Raw genomic sequence first — 24,886 nt, forward strand, 5'->3', positions numbered from 1 at the left:
TTGGGCATGAGTCCAGTAGGGTCCAGATGCCATAATGGACAGTTGGGCCTGAACCAGCTAAGTCCACATGAAGCTAAACCCATATCCAATTTAGACAAATTAGCCCATTATCTTAAGCTTAGCAAATAAGCCCAACTTAGAAAATAATTTAAAATGTTAATGGAAAATGTGTCAAGACAGTTAATGAAAATAAAATTTTTCCAAGCTGACCTGGCAGCTTAACCGCTGCCAGGGGCGCTGCCTTAGGACCCCTGTTCGTTGAGGTTAATAATTAAACTAGAAACACGATATGGGTAGTGATAGTTAAATTGATACGTGTAATTGTTATACAGTTAGTCGTGCACAGCTCAAAAAGGGATAACCATAAACGGTGAACGTAACCGCATTCAGGTGAGTTTCTTGCTTCATTTCCTTGTTATGTTTTCGGGGCTGTGTGCATACTCGATGTGATAGTTAATACACTTAACTTAAATGGTAAGTGTATGCCATGCATGATTTATGTGATAGATATTATGTTATGTATGTGAACGAAAGCTTGTCGGTACGTGAACGATCTTCGGATTTTGCACGTATTGACAAGAGAGGTATGTATGTGAAAGATGAATGTGTAATATATATATATATATATATATATGTACAACATATGAGTATGTAATAATTATTAAAGGAAGTATATGTATGTTACGGGTATGAAAAGACAGTATGGACGAAGATGAAGAAGTAGGGGATCAGACCCTAATAATATCTGAGATAGAGAAGAAAGGGATCAGACCCTAATAATATCTGAGATAGAGAAGTAAAAAGGGATCAGACACTAATAATATCTGAGATAGACAAAGGAAGGAGGGATCAGACCCTAATAAAATCTGAGATAGAAAAGAAAAGGGATCAGACCCTAATAATATTTGAGATAGAATGGACAGTAAATATAAAGTATGAAAGTAATAAAGTATGTACGCATGTATGAAAGCATGAAATGAAAGTAAATTAGTAAAATAATTATTATGTATCTTCGGATGCATGATTGAAGGTAAGTGTATGTATTGTATGATGTATGATTAACTAGGACTCACTCAGCGTAGCTGACTTTTAGGATGCACGCAGGTGAGTAGGATGCGACAGCTGGCGTGAGCGGGACACATGGCAGAAGAATAAAAGCCTGGCATCTGAAGATCTGCTATGTTTTATAAATTATGTTTTGATTTTGAAAGACAAGAAGAATGTTTTAAGACATGTTTATGATTTGATATGTAATGTTTTATGAAAGTTTTTATATTCCGCGTATGTTTTAATTAACTCTGATAAATGGAACTATGTTAATGAGTAAATCCAACGTCCAAATGTGAGGCACCGGTAACAGGGACTTACAAGTTGGTATCAGAGCAAAGTTCGAGAGATTTAAGCATCCCATATGCTTAGACTCGAACAGGGAATGGGATTTAAGTAAGAAAAGAAAGAAGATGCCAGTCCAAGAATGCCATGTGTCTCTCTAGCACGCCCAGTAAAGGTAAAATGTATGATTAAATAATGTATGGTAATATTAGAGATAGGATTACTTGATTTCCTTGATTGATTAACTGTTTAAAGTAGAACCATCACAAATAGACTCATAAAGGGAAGTGTATAGGACACGGAAAGTAACGTGATTAACTAATCACAGCTGGCCACTGTTATTACCTATTTGCCTTACTATCCTTTTACTAAATAGTTCCTTGAGTGATGAAGTTTGTGTTTTCCCTTTTTAGAATACGATGGCTGGAATGGGAGAAAATGTGGGAGATGGAGGAATTTTGAAAGCTGGAGGTCGCACTAGACGTCATGGCAGGCCTCGTCGTGTTCAACGACCTTCGGTCGAAACAGCTTCCAACACCGGAGATGAAGGAAGCGCAGCTGGAGGAGATATGAAAAAAAACGAAGGGGTTCAACTGGATCCCGCTATTCAAGCAGCTATTGTTCAAGCTGTAGCCACTCCTGTAAAGCATATTATTCCTGGAGGGTCTGCTGGAAGCCGTGAAAGAACTGCCGGAGGGGCAGGAGGTGATGGTAGGAGAGATGAGGAAGAAGAGAGGGAGGCCTCGAGTGGAGTCAGGTCTGTGAAAGTCGGTGACAGGAAAAGAGGCCAATGTGGGTACAATTATAAGTCCTTCAGGGGATGCGACCTGCCGAAGCTGACTGGTCTGGGAGACGCATGTCACACCCCGACCAAAGGCGGAACATGCCGGGGTGCAACGTGATTGGACAAATACACAAGACACTATTTAAAGTGACAATATTTAAACAACTCATTTATTTCATAAATCAATAACCAACACCTCTCATTCACACAAACAATTTCATACAAGTAACATTTATATTGTTCGTTTTACTAATACCCTAATAGTCTTGGTAACATTTCTCATCAAGTCCTCGAGTCAACAAAAGTCAAACCTGTAACATTTCATAAAATAAAGTTTATTAGCACAAAGGTTGGTGAGCAATTCATAAGTTTGAGCATATAAGTATATTGTAATAAAAAGCCACAAAACTTGTATACAAATCAATAAATAAAAGCAACAATATGGATAATATGAAGTCGCTAATAAGAATACATTAGCGGCACCGTCTATAAGAGAATACCAAATAGATTCGGATTTCATGAGGTCGTTAATAAGAATACATTAACGGCACTGTGCTATAAGAGTATACCAAATAGTTCACGGATTTATGAATCAACCTTCCCAAAGCGGTAAACACATAAGCATATAAGCATAGAACACCAAATCGAGCAATTATTTAAGTAAAGTATACAATCACGTTTGTGGGTTTAAAGATTTAAGTAAATAAAGCATTTAGTTTGATAAGTATGAAATGTCACCCCAAAACGGAAGATGGAAAAAGGGGTATGAAAGTACTCACCTCGACTGATGAACCGAGAAACTAATAACTGATCGACATATGGAAAAACTTGTAAACGAAACGAACGAATCCGACTTGAAATGATAAACACCTTAGCTAAAATAAATAATGTAATTTAAATTAATGAACTTGAAACCATAATGAAACTATATTGGAAACATTGAATGAGAAGGTTCGGTTGTTAATCGGGTTATCGGTTAGTTTGTTAATGATTAGGGACTCATACTAAATTGATAATAATATTATTTTATTGCACGTTTAAATAGTTAATCCAATATTAGATAAAAATAAAACGAGTTTAAATCAAGAGTTCGGTTTTATAAAAATGAATTTATAATGAAGCTTATAATAATATTATTTATGATAATGATAGTAATAATGATAATTTAAAAGAAATATTATATATATATATATATATATAAGATAATGATGATAATAATAATAATAACAATAATTATTATTAACAATACTAATATAGTATAATGCTAATAATAATAGTTAAAGAATAAAGATCTTAGTATCAATTTAAAATGTTGTTGATAATAATAATAATAATAATACTAATAATAATAATAATAATAATAATAATAATAATATAGATAGTACTAATGATACTATACTCGATGTTGGTTCGACTTCTAACCGAGTTCGCAAAATAAATATAACAATATTATTGTTAATAATTAATGATAGAAATATGGTTTTAATAAATAATGATAATATGATTTTTATTAATAATAATAACAACTTTAATATTTATAATAATAATGATAATAATAAGAGTTTTAATATTTATAATAATAATGATAATAATAATAACATTAATAATAAATAAATATAATAGTAAGTTATACGTAATAATACTAATAACAACCGAAATTCATGTATAATATTAGTACTAATAGCAACCGAAATTTGTTAAGTATAAAAATGGCACCAAAACCGATCTAGGATGAGACTCGAAACCCGTGACCTCTAGTTCAACAACTAACATAACCAACCAACCGAACCAAGATAATAATTTGTTAATAATACTCATAATTAAACTCACAATTGTTCATTTTTTTACCTATTAGCCGTTCACGAGTCGTCGGAGATGGAGGCTGTCGGAGATGTGGTGGGTCACCACCACTAGACTTCCTACCTTGTCGCCGGAGCTAATTTCGGCCGCCGGAAAATCAAATCAGAGAAGAGAGAGACGGGGGAGAGAAAGAGAGCCGAGAGAGAGAGAGAGCCGAGAGAGAGAGAGAGAGAGAGCCGAGAGAGAGAATTCGCCAAGAGAGAGAGAGAGAGAGAGCTAGAGCCGAGAGAGAGAGAGAGAACGGAGGTAGAGAGAGAGAGAGACAGTTGAGGTATGGTTTTTCGGTCGCCGGAAAAGCGACCGGAGAGGGAAAGAGAGCAGCGAGGTTGGGCACGGAGGTGTTTGGGGTCGGAGTTACGAAGGAGAGGGTGGAGGAAGACGACCGGAGGTGGGTGGTGGTGCAGTGGTGGCGCGGTGGTGGCCGGAGATGGCGTCGCCGGCTTCTCGCTGGACTTGCGGGGTCGCCGGATTTGCGGGGTCGCTGGAAAACGGCTGGAAAGGAAAGGGGGCGGCTGGTTATATTTAAGTTAGGTTTAGGTTTTGTTGTTTATATATGATGGTTTATAAATATTTAACTTTAGACCCTCAAGTTCTAAATGTTTGATATTTAGTTATAAGTAACTCAATTCTTGAATAGTTTTAAAGAAAATCACACTTTAGCCCCCTAAGGTTTATTTAACCAAACTTATAAACTAAAACTAACGGACTTTTGACAGACCTCGCACACGCTAGAGTTATAATACCAGTTCGGGTTTACAAGCAAAACCTAAAATACGAAGTATAATTTATTAACATAAAACGCGAAAATCGACATGTTATAAAATGAATATAAAGACGAGACCCAAAATTGACGAATGTCACAACGCAATCGCTACTCTTCAATGGATAACCGCCATGGATAAAATTATTCGCATTAGCGAGTGCCGTCCCGACCAAGCTGTGGGTTACGCTACCCAGTCATTCGGTGAAGAAGCAATGTACTGGTGGGAATCGGTTGAGCAGAGGAAGAGCCTGGAGGAAATCAAAGCTTTAAAGTGGGAGGATCTGAAGGAACTGGTTATGAGGAAATTCTTTGCTGACGCCGAGGTTGAGAGGGCAGAGATGAAGTTCCTGAACTTGAAAGCTGGGACGATGACTCATCGTGAGTACACCACCGAGTTCAATCGAATGTCTAGGTTGGTGCCCGATATGGTCAACACTGAAGCTAAGAGAATTAAGTGCTATGTGAGGGGATTGCCACAAATCCACACGCTAGTCAGGACGAGTAAACTTGCTACCCTTGACTCTGCTTTCGAACTCGCAGAGATGGTTTATGCAGACCTGGCTGCGGATGATGTTGTGGTGGAAGAAGAAAAGAAGGATAAGAAGTGGGTTGCTCCTGTTAAACGACCCGGTACTCAGTTGTGGAACTCCAAGGTTAAGAAGCAGAAAGTGTGGGAGAAGAGATCATGCAAGACGTGTGGAAAGATGCATGGGGGTGAGTGTAAGTGGGGTAAAGGATCGGATGTTTATTATAAGTGTGGTAAGGCTCATGGTCGGGAATGCAGGCTAGGATCGAATGCTTGTTATAAGTGTGGAAAGGTGGGGCATTATGCTCCCGATTGTATTGAAAAACCCGCATGTTACAGGTGCGGTAAGCCGGGACAGTTTGCTAAGGAATGCACTGATGGTGGTGCCGGAGGAAGTGGAAAGAAGGATGCTGAACCAACAAGACTAAAGACTAGAGCCTACATGCTGACTCAAGAACAAGCCAAGAAGATTCCAGATGTTGTCACAGGTACGTTTCTAGTAAACGGTATATCCGCATCAGTATTATTTGATTCGGGTGTGAACAAAAGTTTCGTAGCTACACCATTTAGTAAATTAGCTAAAATGAAATGTTGTCGAGTGTCTGAAACTTTTATAGTAGAAACCGCTAGCGACACTTCGGTTAAAATAATGAAAATTGTTAAGGACTGTAAGATAGAGTTAGAGGGACATGAGTTTCCTGTTACTTTGTATGTTATGACCTTAGGAGGGTTCGATGTGGTTTTGGGAATGGATTGGTTATCTGAGTTTGAAGCTCAGATAGTATGTAAGAGTAGGATAATGAGGTTGAAGTCCTTGGATGCTAGTGCGGTGACGGTTTATGGTGATAAGGAAAGTTCTGGGCTTAACGTTATTTCGATGATAAAAGCCGAGGGTTTGTTAAGGCGAGGGTGCGGTGCTTACCTGGCGTATGTTGTCAATGCTACGGCGGAGACAAAAGAAATGAAAGATGTTCCTATAGTGCGCCATTACCCAGAAGTATTCCCTGAGGATCTTCCAGGGTTGCCGCCGGAGCGAGAGATAGAATTTCAGATAGATTTAGTACCAGGAGCCCAACCCGTCGCGAAAGAACCTTACCGTTTAGCGCCGTCCGAGATGAAAGAATTAATATCCCAACTGCAAGAACTCCTCGACAAGGGTTTTATTAGACCAAGTGTTTCCCCGTGGGGCGCACCAGTGCTATTTGTGAAGAAGAAGGATGAAAGTATGAGAATGTGCATAGACTATCACGAGTTGACTAAGCTTACGGTAAAGAATAGATCCCCTTTGCTAAGAATTGATGATCTGTTCGACCAACTGCAAGGCTCGAGTTGGTTCTCCCAGATAGATCTTAGATCAGGCTATCATCAGCTGAAAGTGAAAGAGCCAGACATCCCTAAAACAGCGTTTCAAACGTGGTATGGACACTATGAGTTCCTTGTAATGTCATTCGGTCTAACGAATGCTCCCGCAACATTTATGGACATGATGAATAGGGTATGTCGGCCTATGTTGGATAAATCGGTAATCGTCTTTATTGATGACATATTGATTTATTCAAAGAATGAGACTGATCATGCTGAACATTTGAGAGAGGTATTGGAGACTCTGAAGAAGGAGAAATTGTATGCTAAATTTTCGAAATGCGCGTTCTGGTTGCGAGAAGTGCAATTCCTAGGTCACGTGATTAATTCGGAAGGGATTATGGTGGACCCCGCAAAGATTGAAGCGATAACAAATTGGAAGACTCCATAGAGTCCGACTGACATACGAAGCTTCCAAGGGTTAGCTGGCTACTATAGGAGATTTATCGAAGGTTTCTCCAAGATAGCCGCACTGTTGACCGGTATGACCTGAAAGTCGATAGTATTCAGTTGGGGTAAGTTCCAAGAAGAAGCCTTTGAAAAATTAAAGAAGAGACTCACGCAAGCTCCAATCCTTGCTCTACTCGATGGAGACGAGGATTTGGTTGTCTGTACCGATGCGTCGTATCGTGGGTTAGGTTGTGTGTTGATGCAACGAGGAAAAGTGATAGCTTACGCGTCTTGACAGTTGAAAGTTCATGAGAGTACTTATCCGACGCATGATTTAGAGCTAGCAGCAGTGGTGCATGCTCTCAAGATATGGATGCATTATATGTATGGTACTTAGTGTACCATTTACACAGATCATAAGAGTTTAAAGTACTTCTTCGAGCAGAAGGAATTTAACATGAGACAGAGGAGATGGTTGGAGTTGATTAAGGATTACGACTGCGTCATTAAGTACTATCCTGGTAAAGCTAATGTGGTAGCTGACGCGCTAAGTCGTAAGAACGAGGAAGTCATTGCAACAGTAAAGTCATACCAGCTGATTATGAATTCAAGTCTTTTTGAAGAAATCATCAAATTACAGTCAGAGGTGTTAGTAGATGAAGGGTCAGTGAAGAAAGAGAGAGTTTACGGCTAACAATATGAGTTGATGGAAAACACTCATGGCGTTAAGACGAGATTTGACCGCATGTGGATCCCACACCATGGGGATCTTAAAGGTCGAATCTTAGATGAAGCTCATAAGTCTAGATACTCGATTCATCCAGGATCCAAAAAAATGTACCAGATTTGAAAGAGACTACTGGTGGCCAGGAATGAAGAATGATGTGGTGGATTATGTTAGTAAGTGCTTGACCTGCTTGAAAGTCAAGGCTGAACATAAGAAGCCTTATGGGAAGATGCAGCCTTTAGAGATACCTGAATGGAAATGGGAACACATCACCATGGACTTCATAACAAAGCTACCTCGTACAGCTAAGCATCATGATACCATTTGGGTGATTGTTGACTGTTTGACCAAGAGTGCCCACTTTCTGCCTATACAAGAGGCTATCTCGTCAGAAACGTTAGCAAGCTTGTTCATAAAAGAGGTTGTGTCTAAGCACGGTGTACCATTATCGATTGTGTCTTATAGAGATACACGATTTACTTCGAGGTTTTGGAAGAAGTTCCATGAAGCTATGGGAACAAGGTTAAACGTCAGTACGGCGTATCATCCTCAAACCGATGGGCAGTCCGAAAGGACGAGCTAAAACCCTTGAGGATATGCTACGTGCTTGTGTTTTAGACTTTGGTGGAAGTTGGGATGATCATCTGCATCTGGCAGAGTTCTCCTATAACAATTGTTACCATTCAAGTATTGGTATGCCACAGTTTGAGATGCTATATGGTAGAAGATGTAGAACCCCGGTATGTTGGGGAGAGATTGGTCTGAAAGAGATGGGAATTCTGGAAGTTTTTCAAGAGACATCTTCAAAGTTTGATCAGATTAAAGCTACAATGAAAGCTGCTCAAGGCAGACAAAAGTCGTATGCTGACAAGCGGCGACGACCGATTGAGTTTAACGTTGGTGACAATGTGATGCTCAAGGTCTCGCCTTGGAGAGGAATTATTCGTTTTAGAAAGAGGGGGAAGTTGAGTCCGAGATACATTGGACCATTCAAAATTATATATCGTGTAGGTGAAGTAGCTTATAAGCTGGATTTGCCTGAAGAGTTAGAAGGAATTCACTCAACCTTCCATGTTTCTCATCTGAGAAAGTGTCTGTCTGATGACACGTCACACGTGCCATTGATGGACATTGAGGTTGATGAACAGTTGAACTATATTGAACAACCTATCGAGATAGTGGACCGCAAGGAGAAGAAACTTCGTCATAAGGTTATACCCTTAGTGAAAGTGATATGGAAGCATCGCAAAGGGACAGATGCCACTTGGGAAGCTGAGGATAAGATGCACATGTTTTACCCTAGTCTGTTTCAGTAATAGTTAGGTTTCGGGGACGAAACCTCTTGTAACATCCCAAAATTTTGAATAATAAATAATATTGTATATTGACTCGTTATGACGGAAAAGTTTACTTGGGTTAATAAATAATAAAGAGGGAAGATAAGTAGGCTAATCAAAGAGAACTAATCATGGACTAAAAAGGAAAGATGGGTCTTAGGTCCATGAGCTTAAGGGAGTATAAATACCCCTTAAACCCTAAATCTTTCCATTTTTATCCATCTTATTCTCTCTCTACACCTAAAACACACACTTAAGCCTAAGAGCACCTCTTTAGCCGCCGGCCGCCATCCGAATCCACAACCAAGCATCATGACTAAGGATATTCAATCATACAAGCAAGATAACAAGTCCAAGATCATAAATCAACAAAACCGTAACTTAGAAACATCAAAAGGTATGTTCTCTATGATTAAAGGTTACGTTTTTATGAACGTTTTGCCATGAAACTTGACCCTAGAGTAGATTGGATCTAGATGTCTCATAAAAATGCAAACTTGGAGATTAAAATGAACCCAATGGTCTAATGATAGTATACGGATCAAATATGAACCCTAGATCTAGCCTAGAACGTTTTAAACCTATAAAGGTCTAAGCTTTATGCCTAAAACGGGATAGATCTTGAAGCCGTGATAGTAATGGGTGTAATCGGGTATGAATGATGATGATAAAGAATTAAAAGTTCATGATTTGAACCTTAGTACAAGTAAAATGGGCAAAGTATAAACATAAGATAGAAAATGAACTGGGGGTTCTCGGCCAAAATTGAGAATCCTTGGTCAAACCATGTGGTTCTCGGTCAAACATGCAGTCACCAAGAGTTCTAGGTCAGAGTTCTCGGTGACCATGTGTTCTCGGTCATGGTTCTCGGCCGAAAACACGAGTTCTCGGTTAAGTATGGATCTCGGCCAAATATGAGAGTTCTCGGTCAACCTAAGGGTTCTCTGTCTTGGGTTCTCGGTCACATAATTCTCTGTTTGGATTTGGGCCTGAGTCCAGTTGGGCCCAGATGCCATAATGGACAGTTGGGCCTGAATCAGCTAAGTCCACATGAAGTTAAACCCATATCCAATTTAGACAAATTAGCCCATTATCTTAGGCTTAGCAAATAAGCCCAACTTAGAAAATAATTTAAAATGTTAATGGAAAATGTGTTAAGACAGTTAATGAAAATAAAATTTTTCCAAGCTGACCTGGCAGCTTAGCCGCTGCCAGGGGCGCTGCCCCCGGACCCCCGTTCATTGAGGGCAATAATTAAACTAGAAACACGATATGGGTAGTGATAGTTAAATTGATACCTGCAATTGTTATACAGTTAGTCGTGCACAGCTCAAGAAAGGGATTACCATAAACGGTGAACGTAACCGCATTCAGGTGAGTTTCTAGCCCCATTTCCTTTTTATGTTTTCGGGGCTGTGTGCATATTCGATGTGATAGTTAATACACTTACCTTAAATGGTAAGCGTATGCCATGCATGATTTATGTGATAGATATTATGTTATGTATGTGAACGAAAGCTTGTCGGTACGTGAACGATCTTCGGATATTGCATGTATTGACAAGGGAGGTATGTATGTGAAAGATGAATGTGTAATATATATATATATATATATATATATATATATATATATATATATATATATATATATATATGTACAACATATGAGCAGGTAATAATGATTAAAGGAAGTATATGTATGTTACGGGTATTAAAAGACAGTATGTACGAAGATGAAGAAGTAAGGGATCAGACCCTAATAATATCTGAGATAGAGAAGAAAGGGATCAGATCCTAATAATATCTGAGATAAAGAAGTAAAAAGGGATCAGACCCTAATAATATCTGAGATAGACAAAGGAAGGAGGGATCAGACCCTAATAATATCTGAGATAGAAAAGAAAAGGGATCAGACCCTAATAATATCTAAGATAGAATGGACAGTAAATATAAAGTATGAAAGTAATAAAGTATGTATGTATGTATGAAAGCATGAAATGAAAGTAAATTAGTAAAATAATTATTATGTATCTTCGGATGTATGATTGAAGGTAAGTGTATGTATTGTATGATGTATGATTAACTAGAACTCGCTCAGCGTAGCTGACTTTTAGTATGCACGCAGGTGAGTAGGATGCGACAGTTGGCTTGAGCGGGACACATGACAGAAGAATAAAAGCCTGGCATCTGAAGATCTGTTATGTTTTATAAGTTATGTTTTGATTTTGAAAGACACGAAGAATGTTTTAAGACATGTTTATGATTTGATATGTAATGTTTTATGAAAGTTTTTATATTCCGCGTATGTTTTTATTAACTCTGATAAGTAAAACTATGTTGATGAGTAAATCCAACGTCCAAATGTGAGGCACCGGTAACGGGGCCTTACAGTGTTGAAGTGGTAGAGGTGGCGGTAGGGGTGTTCTTGTTGAGTTTTCTAACGAAAAAAGTTGAGTTTTCCATCAAAAACTTCTTCCGGATACCGAAGACTAACGGAGTTAAGCTTCTGTTAGTCGTGACTCGTTGTGAAGTGAGAACAAATATGTTAAAAGATGAGACCGTCAGCAACCAACCTATTAGTTAAGACTGTTATTTGCCAATAGTTTATAGTTGAGATTATTTATATCCATGTTTTCATTTTGTATTTGTACCAACATTTCACGTACCTTTTTTTATTATATAAAATTTATTTTGACTATCCATATTTTTATATTACATGACCTGACCCATTATTATATCGCAATAATCAACTGACCTAAAACTTTCCGATCCTCATGAATAAAATTCCATGTTCGTCATCTGACCTACAATTATTAGTTGTTCGAAGCCAATTCAAATAACCTTTTTGAAGGTCATCGTGTATCGAGAGCCCAACCCAAAACTAGTTCTCTTTTTGGGCTTTCACTGAGGAGGTTTTTAAACGGCCTAGAATCCTAGATTTCAACACGACACTCAACCACTTTCAGTCTTTCACAAAGCTATAACGTAATATTACATTTGCATTCTGCTTCCGAGTTTATTTAAGAATAAAAAAAATAAAATGAACGGAAAGAAAAAAAATTTATTGTGTTTCAAAGGTCTTTTCTAAAGAAAGAAATGAAATTAGAGAAAATTGTGTTTCCAAGTTCCATTAAAATAGAGGAAAAGAAATAAAAGGAAATGTTTCTTTCCAATTTAGAAAGAACATGAAGAAAAGAAATGAAAGATATAATATAAAACAAATAAAAGCAAATTCTTTTCTTTCTTTTATTTTTTCTCATTAAATGAACTCGAAAACTTTTATTTTTTCTCATTAAATGAACTCGGAAACAGAGTGTTGAGAATTTCTTGTTATAAAAAACAAAGATAATATAATTAAAAAAGTAAAAACAAAATTACCGATTTCCAATGGCGACTACTAGTCTGTTAAGAGATATCTTTATTTTAAATTTCAAATAAAATATTAAGTTAAGAATTTAGTTGTTTTAGGGGGTGTTTGGGATTCCTTATTTTGCCTTCTTATAACTTTCCATTAAGTTAATAAGTTACAAAAGTGTAATTTATGGAACTTTTCATCTCACAACATAAGCAATCCCAAACACCTTATTATTTTTCAAAAAGTTTATAAATTATAAGTTAATGAAGATAAGCAATCCCAAGCACCCCTTATAAAGGTAAATTATTATGTTTGTTTTGTACGATTAGTTTCAAATTTCAAAACGACATTCAAGTCGTTAAACTTTCAAAACCAAACCGTCCAAATCACCAAACCCATCAGATTGCGTTTGTTTAAATGGTTCGGTCTGTTTCAATAGTTTATAAACATCCCTACTATTGGACACAATCAAGAAAATCTTTATTTTAAGAGAAAATTATTGTTTGTGTCCCAATGGTTTCAAGACGGAAGCACAATTAGTCCCTGAAATTTTTTTTGAACTGATTGAGTCCATGTGGTTTCAACAATGAACAATTTGAGTCCCTGAAAATGTGGAATTACTAGTTTACCCTTTTTATGATCCGTATGAGTCCTTTTGGTTAAGTTATTGCTCAATTTAAGTCTCTCTTTATAAATCAAAACTAAAGAATTAACCACCAAACTATAACCAATCAAGCCGTAATCAACCAACAAACTATAAACAATCAAGAATGAATGAACCGAAGTTTTTTTTTAACAAAAATGAAAAAACCGATCTTTTTTTAACAAAAATAAACGAACCGAATTAATTTTTTTTAACAAAAATAATCGAACCAAATCTTTTTTTTTGACAAAAATAAGAATCGAACTAGTTTTTTAACAAAAATAAATGAACCGAACTACTTTTTAAGAAAAATAAACGAACCAGACTACTTTTTTGAAAGAACTAAACGAACCAGGCTACCCTTTTAACAGAAATAAACGAACCAAACTACTTTTTTACTAAACTAAACGAACGTAACTACCTCTAAAATAAGTAATGAACTCCACCTTAGCGCAAGCTACACCGATATTTGTTAAAAATAACTTTGGTAGCTTATTTTTTGTTTAAAAAAATTGGTTCATTTATTTTTGGTAAAAAAAAGTAGTTCGGTTCGGTTTTTTTTTTGTTAAAAATAAGTTTGGTTCATATGTTCTTTTAAAAAAAAGTAGTTCGATATGTTTGCTTTCGTTAAAGCGAATAGTTCAGGTCGTTTAGTTTAGTAAAAAAACTAGTTTGTTTGCTTTATTTGTATTAAAAAAGTATTTCGGTATTTTATTTTTGTTAAAAAAGTAGTTTCGTTAGTTTATTTTTGTTAAAAAAGTAGTTTGGTTAGTTAATTTTTGTTTAAAAAATTGCTCGATTTGTTTATTTTCGTTAAACAATAAGTTTGACCCATTTTTTTTGTTAAAAAAGTTGTCTGATTCGCTTACTTTTTTAGACGAAATGAACTACTTGTTAAAATAGTGATTCGTTTCGTTTAGTGTGTTAAAAAAATAGTTTGGTCCATTTATTTTTGTTATAAAAGTAGTTTCATTCGTTAACTTTTGTTGAAAAGGTAGTTTGGTTTTTTTTTTGTTAAAAATATTAGTACAGTTCATTTATATATGCTAAAAGAGGAAGGGACTCAAGGTGACCAATTATGAAAAGTTCAAGGACCCAGAGTGACAATGTATATGTATAGACGTGAAATGTTGAGTCTACCCCTAAAGCTAGCAATGTTAATTAACAATAGGGACTTAAATGGTTCGTTTCTGTACCCACAGGGACACAACCAGTTAAATTTTTTTTTCATAAACTTATTATGCCTTCGCCTTAAAATCACATGGACACAAATGGTAATTTTCTCTTATTTTAGTTAGTTAAGTAAAATAAAATGTGAATTGGTGGTAAAATTATAGTTGAAAGAAAATGAAATATGCATAGACGGATAAAAAATAAATAAAATTAAAAACCTTTTAACGTAAAATATATAAAAAAATACATTAAAAATTTTGAGTTTTATGATCCATAATAAATTTTGGTATTGCTACATTACTTTTTAGAAAATGACGTTCTAATATAATACTAAAACTGAACCATTTTTAATTGCACATGTTTGTTTTGTTCAACTATTTTTATAAGTTTTGATGCGGAAGTTTTATAACGACATGTCTAAACATATTATAAAGTTGGTAGACTTTTTCCTTGTGGAGACACTATTGTACTAAAACTTCATAAGAGCGTATCGAAACCTGTTTAACTTTACACATTCGACGTACTATTGTAATATGTTTTTAAATAACATGCCTATAATAGTGTGAAAAAATATATTAAAAGACAGCATCAAACTTTGCAAATTTAATGCACCATGTGTGTCAAATCAAAACACAACATAACCAATGAAGCAAAATGATCAAACCACTCACCGACGCCAGCAAACGGGATCAACCCACACAGCAAAGGCAGGCACACCAGAACAGCAGCATAAAACACCACTCTCCGGAACCAGCACGGGAATAACTTACGGCTCATTGACTGGTCAACAGTTGTGACCGGCCCATGAAGCAATCTGAACAACATTGAAGTACAAATGCTTGCAAACAAATGTACCAGACAAAGAAGCTCCCAGAAAATAAGCCAGTGGGTCCCACTTCCTCCCAATGTGTCTATGCAAAACTTCCCTGCAAAACCGCACCCTGCACCGAGTAGTAGATGTATGAATATAACCGGCATTGTTTGATTTGTAGTTCCTGAGCGTTGAATGAGGAGATATGTGATTGATATAATCATTAATATGCCAAATAGCATTCGACTTATAACTTGAACTTGAAACCTAAGGATTTGGAACCCTGAACTAAAAGTCGACACTGGTTTTGGGATCCACCATGAACCCGACTCCTGAAAAAAAAAATCAAAATAAATATATAAGAGGATGTTTGAACTTTGAATGCCTGCTTTTGTATAATCAGTTAGAAAAAAACTAGTTGAAGAATACATTGTTTGGATGTAATTTTACTGTTTGAAGTTGTAAGTTGTAACAATGAGATAATCGATTATTTTATTGTTTGGGAAACTCTTAACTATTTCAAAAAAATAATATATAAAACGATTATAAAGGATAATTGCGCGGCAAAGAAGGTTACCGAGTGATTTTACATGATCATATATAGGATAATACATTTACGAGTTAGAAAAAATAGAGTTTAAATATATTTTTACTGTTTTAAGTTGTAATAATCAAATATCAGTTACTTGAGTGTTTGATCAAATTCTAATTCTTTAATAAACAAATATATTTTAAATGAACAAAAACAAATCAGTGTGAAAATGAGAGGTATATGTTGTGAAATGCAAGTAAAGTCTCTCAAATTAGGTTAAACAATCGGTTTATCAAATAATTTAATATTACAATTTAACAATCTTGTGAATTTTCTTTTATATATGTTAAAGTTTAGAAGATTAAGCGACCCATATGGAACATGTATGAATTATGAGTTTTAGTGATTATTTTTCTCCAATTCAACTTTAATTGAACACTTAAGAAACTTGGTTATTATTTAGTAAATTTTATTTTTCTTTATTGTTAACTCTTAACTCTTACATTAAGTTAGCTTGAAAAATAACTAGTAAAGTATAATTCTTATATGTTCCATTCAGGTTCGTAATAGATCCATACCTTGATTGGCATACACGATTCGGTAGCTTAAACAATCTTTTGATGTGAATAGATATAAGTTCCATAAGCAAGACAAGCCAACATAATCAGTAAACCGGCAACAAGACAATCAACACACCTTTTTAGCAGTTGACTGTGTCTCGAGTCTTTTAATTTGGTTTTAAACTTTTCGACTTTAAACTTGGCTTTTGAAATCCCCATAGATAGCTTAAATCTCTCCAGAACATTTGAATCACAATCAACCTTAATCTGTGCTTCTTTAAGCCTCATTTTTTGCATACTCAGACTGATTTCTAACGCCTTTAGATCTTTAGAACGTGCCTGTTCGTTTACAGATTTTTCAAAAGTTGTGAGCATGGATGACTGATTAAGATTAACTCCAGAATGCAGGTGGTTTGCAGGCACACGTGTCAACTGTTGACTGTTTTTTGAGTCAAGAAGACCATCAATAGTTGATTGTTCTTGAAGAAAATTGCTTGTTGATGTGCTTCCTTTCATATTTACATGAAAATTATTTGAACTACTTTCTCCATGCGCGCATGATCTTTCTATGTTTTCTGATGCTTCGCTGATTACTTTGAGTGTCATTAACGTGCTCTGAAATGATCTCTCGAAGTTATTTACAAAGCGGTCGTATTTGTCACCAAAAACCTTTAAGAAGAATTAACAATAATATGTTATGAGAAGTGCATTAAATTGTAAAAGAAGGGTAGATTTCAGAAAGTGAAAAAGTGAAAATCTTACATTGGATAATGATTCTTTAACCGCCAAAGTGCATATCTGTGAGTAAAAAAGTTTAATCCATATGTATAGTAAGATAAGTGTAACCATTTCAAATCTAATTCTTTTAATAAAATAATAAAAAAAGACTGTAACTGTGGGTCAGTTTTGACCCGTTCAAGTAGTTCGTATGGGTGCACATGAAACAAAAATAGCGAATCATAAATAACTGAACGAAAACAAAAACCAAGGGTTTGGTTTGATGTTTCTTTAAAAAAACTGACTTTTGGGTTCAGTATATGTTTTACATGTAATTACTAAAGTATTTGGGATTGTTTATTAAATTCTTATAAATTACTTACAATTTAAAACTAAAGTTGGAATCCATATATCTGGTTTGGTTTGATTTCTTTGCTATTAATTAGTCTAAATGTTTTATTAGCAATCAAATAACTATGAAACCATCATTAAACCACAGAATTAGTTGTTACACCTCTAAACTTACCAAGATCATTCATAATATCATATAATCCACAGCTGAAATGTTGTTGTAGAAACCTCAAATGAATCTAAGCGATGGTATATGGGAAATGTAAATGGATGCTTGATTATGAGAAGTTTCTTATGAATATTAGAGAGAGATGGTTGATGTGAAAGATAAGTTCGGTTTTTCATTCATGTCCCCTATTACCACATACAAGTTTCTTTACATATAGGGTTTAAAGGGAATCTTCTCCCCTTGACCGTTATCCTATAGCGCCTCCTATTATCGGGTTTTTCCATTGTCCCTTGACTTGAGCAGGCTTCTCTCTATTGTCCGCCAGACACTTCCCTTTTGCCTCAGACATGCGTCATCCTGTCCTGATGCTCCAGACCCAAAAGGGACCCCTCAATCGTTGACTTGTCTTTTTGTCTTGGAAGGCTTTGGGCTTCTGGAATTGGGCTTTGCTATCTTGGGCTTCATTTGGGCTGGATCCTATGTAATCTCTTCAAGTACCCCAGTCTATTACTCATGTTATTTATTACATGAGCAATAGACTTAATTCTTGGCTCAAAGTCTCTGTTTCTTTTTACCACTTATTCGCTGGGCCTCTGTATTCTGGATTGATATTTATAAGATGGGCTTCACATAGATATATTTTCATCGCCGGCCCACCTTGGATTGATCATTAAGGCGGTAAAAGGATGTGGTGGAAATTGAATCGCACGCCTTTTCAGGCAGGGATTATTACCCTGCCTCTTAGCGTCCCATCTCATAAATCACCTACCCATCCCTTCCTTTCTCTCTCGTATTTTTTCGGTGACTCTTCCCTTTCCGTTTAGCATTCCACCTCCGATCAGGTCAGTACTTTCTATATGTTTGCTCTGATCTCTTCTCTTTCGTTATGAGCCTTGAAGGTTTGTCCTCGACAACCTCCATCCTCACCCAGGATCAAATGCTTCGGTTATGCGCTCGTTACCAAATACCTTTGTCATTATCTCCTGTGTTAGCCAAACCCCACGAGACAGCTCTCAGTCGCCCCGAGTTACTCACATTGTACACCAAAACCCTGGAATGTGCCAATGTTCGCTACCATTTGACAGAGTTTCAGTTGGCTTTGTTGAAATTTCATAAACTAAGATTCGATCAGGTCCACCCTTTAGGTTTCCTGTGTGTGACCCATTTCGAAATAGCCTGTCGGGTTATGGAGGGTTTCGCTACGGTACCTCTGTTTCGTTGGTTTTATCTTTTAAAGTTGGACGACGTTTGGTTCACCTTTGAACGCCGACCAGTGAACAAACATCCCTCGTGTTGTTCAAAAATGCCGATCGGGTTTAGCCCTAAAGAGTAGAAGAATAGCTTTTTCTTTGTGTCTCCCAACTTTGCTCTGGGTTTTCTCAGCCGACGCCGTACAGATTCCCTCATACACGATATGCCTCCTCGTCCTCCTACACCTCAAGATGATCTGTATGGATTGTTGATCAGCAACCCTACTGAAGCCATGACTTATCCTGAACCTTTATTATGTATGGTTGGATTGAGCGGGATATGGTCACACCCTTCTACCCGTCCGACCATATTTGACGGCCACCGAGGTTTCTGACCTCTTGTTTTTCTTTATATTTACTTGTTTGCCATTTTGGTATTTCTAAACTCGTCGTTTCCTTTGTGCAGAGATGAGTTTAAAAGAAGCTTTGTTGAAATGTCCCCTGAAGGCTGCTTCCTTCGTGCCAGTTCCTGTGACTCCCCCGGCTAGCTCGGAAACTGAATCGGCTTCTTTGGGTCATCCCATGTTGATGCATCAGACACCCCCAAACGAAAGAATGCTTTGGCCAATGTTTATGAAGCCTCGATGAAGATTCGCTTAAGAAGTTCGAAACGACCCTATTTGGGTCAATCATCCTCGTCTCAGCCACCGACTTCTTCTGCCGAGCCTGTCAATTTAGAGGGTGACTTTGAGTTTCCTGTTGTTACTCCTGCTGATATGCGTGCATCTGTTGGGTCTGGTCCAGTTCAATTTGGTTCTCTAGGCAAACGTCTCGAAGGATCTGGTCCGGCCCCTCAAAGTTCACCTGCCACTCGCACGGAGGAACCAAACATCGATCCTGTGTATTTTCCCCAGTGGGTTTGAGGACTGGGGCATATGTTATGACGCCTTCACAGGTACACGACTTTCTGACTTGTGCCATTCCCCTTGTTGATTCAAACCACATTCGTGCTTTAGACTGGGACCGATTGGTTGGTGACTTTGGAACCCATTTATATCGGGCTCTGACACTCGGGGTGGCGGCTCGTCAAACTGTTATTGACGACGGCCAAACGTTGCAGCAACTGAAGGAGGAGGTTCATAAACTCGAGCAGTTGAATGAGAAAAATCATGGGAAGATCCAGCGCTTGAGACAGCAAGTTCTTCTTGACCAGGAGGAGACTCTGGGAGTACCTGATTTGAAGGCGAGTTTGAAGAAAGCTCAGGAAGAAGCTGCCCGACTGGATATTGAGCTATCGAGAGCTCGGGTTGAGCAAGATAAGACTTTGGAGGTATGGTTCTCTTCTTCCCTTCTTGTTTCTTAGCATTTATTTACGGAACTTATTCATTTTCTGGTATCTTTTATTGGTAGTTAAAGGCAAATTTCAAGAAGGTGTGTGAGGAGAACGAGAGGTTGAAGAGTGAGGTTGAAGCGAATCAGGTTCACAAAGACAGGTTGATTGGTGATTTCAAGGAGAGGTGTGATGAGATGGAGTATGCACTTAATAGTTCTAAAGCTGACCGAGCATGGATGGTGTCTGAGGGGTTCAAGTTGGTCTTTGGAAGGGCTCGTTCTTGCCGCGATACTTGTTTGGTTAGAGATGCCATGACCCGGGCGGTCTTTTCTTCAGGTTATCAAAGTGGTCTGAGGGAGGCTTACGAGTTTCAGGCAAAAGGAATTCCTCTTACCGAGACGCCCACCTATTCCGAGACTATGGAGTCTGAGGCTGAAGCGGCTTTGGTTACTAACATCACTTATGAGCCTCTGTTTCTGGACCAGCTTTCGGCCGTTCCTGACATATCGGTGGAGGAGATCCGCACCATGTCCTTAGTGCTCGACCCCCCACTCCATCTCCTCGGGGATGATCATGGATTTGCTTTAATGGCCATGGCTTTTGATGATCTTTCTGGCCGTTTATGTTCTTATTTACTTATTATGTTTAAGAAATGTTCGCACAGTTTAGCCCTAGGTGGCCTTATGCTTTTGATGTAACCGACATTTTCCCCCTTTAGGGGTTAGACTTCATTCACCACTGAAGTGTTTAAGTAGTTTAATCATTTAAACCGTGTTATATTTGATTGTGTTTTTAACCCCGCTTGGTTTCTTAGGATTATTTGATCATTTTGTTTCAGTTGACAAGTTTTTTGGTTAAACATATAGCCTATCAGCAAGGCCTCCCTCTCATCTTTTCGTAACGGAGGGGTGTTTATTATTTTTTGCTCAGCAAATCGTCCCGGAGACGGATACTCTCAGTTAAAAGGTTCAGTTTCACGGAGAAAGTATAGTGAACATTCAGTTTCATATCTTAGGCATTAGGCCATATTGCACAGATTGATTACAAAAAATAAGGTATCAATGCCCTATTACATGGATTTCCTCTCGGAGAGGTGATTATTGGAATATGACATAGTCATCAAAAGGAGTGTAGCCAAATATCACAAAATGCTATTATGAGGTTCCTTGCATTTTCTCCTTTCCTTTCTCCCTTGACTGGGAGCCCTTAGGCGTAATATTTCCTCAGTTGCATGGCATTCCACGTACGAGGTACTTCTTCTCCCGTGTGGTATGCCAGCTTGTATGCTCCATTTTCTCCTGCCCAAATGATCTGATAAGGTCCCTCCCGTCGAGGTCCTAACTTCCCTTGATTCTCTTGTCGACTTGCCTCGTTTTCCCGTAACACCAGGTCTCCCACCTTGAACTTTACTTCCCTTACCCTTGCATTGTAATACTTCTCCATTGCCTTTTTGTATTCGACCTCCCGCCGTGCTGCTGCCTCCCTCCTTTCTTCGGTGAAAATCAGATTTAATCTGAGATCGTTTTCATTTTCTTCCTCAGTCAGACGCATCCGATGCGTGGGAACATTTATCTCCACCAGTATCATCGCCTCGGTACCGTAGGTTAAACTGAAAGGTGTTTCCCCGTGGCTGACCTTCGGCATGGTCTGATGGGCCCACAAGACGTGTGGTAGTTCTTCGACCCATGAACCTCGCTTTGTCCCCAGGCGGCTGGCGATGCCCTCCACGATGCTTCGGTTGGCTCTCTCCACTTGTCCGTTCTCCTGGGGATGAGCTACTGACGTGAAAACCTGCTTGATATGCAACTGTTCGCACCATTCTCGAATGATCCTCCTTCAAATTGCTTCCCGTTGTCGCTCATAATGGTATGGGGTATTCCAAAGCGACACACAATGTTTTCCCATGCAAACTTTTTGACTTGTTGCCCTGTGATTGTGACGAGCGGCTTTGCTTCTACCCATTTGGAGAAGTAGTCGATGGCCACAACGAGGAATTTAGCTTTGACCGATCTCTCCGGGAAAGGACCCACAATGTCTATGCCCCACTTCCGGAAGGGCCAGGAAGAGCTGACTGGTACTAGGTTGAGCTTTGGTTTCCTGGTTATCGGGGCATTGATCTGACAACTGTCACATTTCCGTATTTCCCGTAGGGCACTTAGAAACATTGCTGGCCAGTAGTAACCAGCTCGCATGGCTCGGGCTGCGACCATCTTAGCCCTCATATGCATTCCACATTTCCCTTCATGGATTTCCCTGATGATGTACTCGGCTTCCTCATAATCTATGTATTTCAGTGACGGGCCCAAATAGGACTTCCGGTAGAGGGCAGCGTTTATCATCTCGTATTGCAACGCTTTGATTCTCAATATTTGGGCTTCTTGTTTGTCTTCAGGTACTATTCCCCCTTGCAAATACTGAAGGATGGGAGTCATCCAACCGTATCTGGACGTTTCCACGCTTCCGACTATCTTCTCTGAGATTGAGGGTTGCTTGATGGTTTCCACCTGGACGTCCTTTGCGATGTGATCAAAAGCTATAGAGGCCAACTTGCTGAGTGCATCGGCTTTCTTATTTTGTCCCCGAGGGATGTGTACCACCTTTGCCTCTTTAAAGCCCTGTAACAACTGGTTTGTCTTCCCGAGATATTCTATCATCTTACGATCTTTCGCTTCATAGTCCCCATTGACCTGGTTGGCTACTAGCAAAAATTCCACGTGTGCTCAGATACGGTGGACCGACATTTTCTGTGCCACCTGGAGGCCGGCCAGTAGGGCTTCGTATTCGGCTTAGTTTTTGGTGCTAGCGAAGCTCAATCGTACGACATACGTGAACTCAGTTCCCTCAGGGCTGACCAATATCAGTCCTGTCCCACTTCCATCTTCATTGGAAGCCTCATCCGTGTGTAGGTTCCAGATTGGTTCATTCTGGTCTTTCAGGTTTTGGGACGGAACTTCCTCGTTTCCCTTCTATGTTTCCTGGGGTGGAGATTCTTCAGCCTCAGACGCGGGAGCCTCAGTAAGGAAATCGGCTATCACTTGCCCCTTGAAGGCAGCCCTTGGTTTATATTAAATGGAGTATTCCCCTAACTCTATAGCCCACTTGGCTAGCCTACCTGATATCTCGGGTTTCATCAATATTCACTGAAGGGGCTTCTCGGTCAATACTTGGACTTCGTGTGCCTGAAAGTATCGCCTCAGCTTCCTGGCCGTGTGGACCAAGGACAATACCAGCTTCTCAATGAGGGAGTACCTCTCCTCTGGGCCCTTCAGGGTCTGAATTACAAAGTATATAGGGATCTGAGCTTCCTTTCTTTCTACCATAAGTACGGAACTGATGGTTTGGTTTGTGCAAGATAAATAGAGAGTCAGCCTCTCCCCCGGCAGTGGTGAGGTAATCAAAGGGAGTTTGCTCAGGTGTGACTTTAATTCCCGGAAGGCATCGTCTTCTTCCGTATCCCAACAAAACGTATTTTTCTTCATGCATCTTCTTAACCCTGCCATGAATGGGAGGGTTCGGTCTGCGATCTTGGAGAGGAATCGGTTTAGGGCGACTAATCTCCCTTGTAGCCTCTGTACTTCCTTGATGTTCTTTGGTGGGCGCATCTGAGCCAACGCCTTTATCTTCTCAGGGTTTGCTTGAAACCCCTCCTTGGTGACAAAAACCCCCGGGAACTTTCCTTCCTCGACTCCAAACGAACATTTGCCTGGGTTGAGTTTCATGTTAGCCTGGCAGAGAGTATTGAAGGTTTCCCGGATGTCATCAAGCATTCTCTCTTCATCTATGCTCTTGATGACCAAGTCGTTCACATAGATCTCCACATTCCTCTCTTTCTGACGGTCGAACAAACGATCCATGAACCGCTGGTATGTTGCTCCAACATTTTTCAGACCGAATGGCATTTTGGTGTAGCAAAAAGTTCCTTCATCCGTGTAAAACGCGGTTTTCTCTTCATCTTGAGGGTTCATTTGGATTTGATGATATCCCTTATACGCGTTTAGGAAACATCGGAGTGGATATTGGGTGAGAAATTCTATCTTCTTTTCAATTTCCGGGAGAGGGTAAGAGTCCTTTGGGCAGGCCTTTTTTAGATCCTTAAAGTCAATACACATGCGCCAGCTATTATCAGTTTTGGATATCATCACCGGGTTTGATATCCAACGAGGATATTTAACCGCCCTTACTATCCCGGCTTGCACTAGTTTGGCGGTCTCTTCTCGGACCGCCCGGATCTTCTGGAGTCCCAGACTCCTCCTTTTCTTCTTGACCGGCTCCATCCAGTGGAACTCGTCAAGGGTATGTTGCGCCCAGGTTCGTGGGAATCCCGTAATGTCTTGGTGAGTCCACGCGAACACGTTCGCGTTGTGTAGTAGCACATATTTTAGACCCGCCCTCCCTTTGTCGGATAATTGTGACCTTATTCTTACTGTCTGTTCAGGGTGCTCCCCGTTGAGTACCCATTCCTCCACTCCTTTCCCTCCTTGTGTTCTTTTATTGACACTAGCTATTATTTCTGTGGATGACCGGATGGTAGCCATTCCCTTGGGGGTGGGGAACTTCATGTATCCATGAACCGTGGATGGAACCGCCCTGAGCGCCTTCATGCCCGGTCTACCTAGGATGACATTGTACTTTGACGGGGCTCGGACTAGGAGAAACGGAGTCATACCTTTTGGGGTTTTCTCCGTCTCGAAGCGTGAATGGTAAGCTAAGAGATCCAAATGGTTCTACCACCTCCCCAGAAAATCCCATTAACGGGCATATGTCTTCTTCTAGCCTATTCTGAACGTCCCTTTGCAACCTCAGGAAACAATGTTCGTACATCACTTCCACCCCGCTGCCCTCGTCTACATGCACTCGGGCCACTCGGTGCCCGACGACGCTGGTAGATATGTTCAATGGAATTTCCTTGGCTTTGCCCTCGGTTATGCTGGGAAAATAGACCTCTGCTTTCATCCATGTTGTACTCGTTGTT

General features: G+C 38.9%; 2 protein-coding genes and 1 pseudogene across 3 annotated transcripts; all 3 read right to left on the minus strand.

Annotated features, from left to right (window-relative positions):
- Nucleotides 1–14,854: 14,854 nt before the first annotated feature.
- LOC143542834 (protein CPR-5 pseudogene) lies at nt 14,855–17,003 on the minus strand (annotated as a pseudogene). Its single transcript, XR_013136963.1, has 3 exons — nt 16,917–17,003; nt 16,173–16,823; nt 14,855–15,394 (listed from the first exon to the last, which is right to left on the minus strand). The product of XR_013136963.1 is annotated as a protein CPR-5 pseudogene (transcript).
- Nucleotides 17,004–21,120: 4,117 nt separating this feature from the next.
- On the minus strand, nt 21,121–21,558 carry LOC143542835 (uncharacterized). Its single transcript, XM_077035321.1, has one exon. The coding sequence runs from the start codon at nt 21,556–21,558 to the stop codon at nt 21,121–21,123; it is 438 nt and encodes a 145-aa protein (XP_076891436.1).
- A 131-nt stretch (nt 21,559–21,689) lies between these two features.
- On the minus strand, nt 21,690–22,568 carry LOC143542837 (uncharacterized). Its single transcript, XM_077035322.1, has one exon. It carries the CDS (start codon nt 22,566–22,568, stop codon nt 21,690–21,692), a length of 879 nt encoding a protein of 292 aa, XP_076891437.1.
- Nucleotides 22,569–24,886: the final 2,318 nt, after the last annotated feature.

The sequence above is a fragment of the Bidens hawaiensis genome, unplaced genomic scaffold (assembly GCF_021521415.1).
Source record: "Bidens hawaiensis isolate Kalapana, Puna unplaced genomic scaffold, B.hawaiensis_p1.1 tig00012998_1, whole genome shotgun sequence".
NCBI lineage: Eukaryota > Viridiplantae > Streptophyta > Magnoliopsida > Asterales > Asteraceae > Bidens > Bidens hawaiensis.